General features: G+C 35.6%; 1 protein-coding gene across 1 annotated transcript in view; it reads right to left on the reverse strand.

Annotated features, from left to right (window-relative positions):
* Positions 1-450, reverse strand: part of LOC106882236 (uncharacterized) — a 64,274-nt gene extending 63,824 nt beyond the window's left edge. The window contains exon 1 of the mRNA XM_014932840.2: positions 173-450. Within this exon, the coding sequence (XP_014788326.1) occupies positions 173-224 (52 nt within the window). The 5' untranslated portion in view covers positions 225-450. The remainder of the gene's footprint in view (positions 1-172) is intronic.
* Between the last annotated feature and the right edge of the window lie 1,039 nt (positions 451-1,489).

Genomic DNA, 1,489 nt, shown 5'->3' on the forward strand with positions numbered 1-1,489 from the left:
TATATATATGCACATACTAACACACACACATGCGAACATATGTCTGTGCTTATTTGTGTGTGTGTGTGTGTGTGTGTGTGTGTGTGTGTGTGTGTGTGTGTGTGTGTGTGCGCGTATGTGTGTGTGTGTGTTTGTGTGTAGAAACTTGGAAATTAGATAAAATTCAACGTACCTGCAAAAAGCAGAAACGCCACAAGGGAAATAAAAGTCATTCTTGAAATCATCGTTCAACAACGAAACAGCAAGTCTTCTTCCAGGTATCTTATTTATGTACCTATATATAATAACGTATCAGTGTATACACAACACCTAAAGCGTATATAGTATTTGAAGCAATTCTTCTACAAATGAAACCAATGAAGATTATCTGCAAAATGAACGCTCCTCTATGAATAAATACCCTCCTCATAAGATAAATTCAAGCTTTGTTTAATTCAGCATTGTTATGACACAATTGATTTCATTGCTTTTTTCCCCGCTTCACTTCACACAGAATGTGTTTCGTGACTGCATATTCATTCATGCAAGCCACCCTAGCTTTACTTCATTTTACACAAGCTGTATCTTGTGTGTGTGTGTGTGTGTGTGTGTGTGTGTGTGTGTGTGTGTGTGTGTGTGTGTGTGTGTGTGTGTGTGTGTGTCTGTGTGTGTGTGTGTGTGTGCGCATTTCTTTTATCTGACTTGTTTTTCTGCTGATCACTTATAACGATCGGGAAAACTTTTGTCCCATTGTAAATACATTTATATATACCTGTACAGAGAAGATTGAAGCAATATTTACACCAAAATATTCGTTACATTTAACCATATTCCTAATGTATGCGTTTAGGACAAAAAACACACACAACAAAACAAATAATATGTACTGATAAAGGGGCTAGCTTTTCCACGGATATGAGCATAACTTTCAAAATCGATGAGAAAGAAAATATGTACGAATACCTATTTCAGAGTCTTCACTACTTTGAAGATAATTCGCAACTGCACCAGTAATTAAGTAGCACAAGGTTATTTTACTGAATGCCCAAAGAAAAGTACATACTTTCTACAAATTTAGTATGTAATCAGTACAACAAAAATATGCAAAATGTTCTTCAACTTAAGCATTTACTGATGCTATCATCTAGTAATACATGCCCACGTGCACACACACGCAGAGACACCCGCGTACATATACACATACACACACACATTATACATATATATCATACATATACACTTACATTCATCCATATACACACATACATACATGTGGAAATCGATAAATATCCATAAATATAACAGAAATAGTTAGATGGATTGAACATGGTTTATTGTATTTCACTACAACTGTTTCAACACAACACTATCAGCTGTTCATTGCTTAATGTTAAATATATTTAACTTAGCGGTTCGGCAAAAGAGATCGATAGAATAAGTACTAGGCTTACAAAGAATAAGTCCTGGGGTCGATTTGTTTGACTAAAGGCAGTGCTCCAGTATGGCCACA

The sequence above is a fragment of the Octopus bimaculoides genome, chromosome 6 (assembly GCF_001194135.2).
Source record: "Octopus bimaculoides isolate UCB-OBI-ISO-001 chromosome 6, ASM119413v2, whole genome shotgun sequence".
Lineage (NCBI taxonomy): Eukaryota > Metazoa > Mollusca > Cephalopoda > Octopoda > Octopodidae > Octopus > Octopus bimaculoides.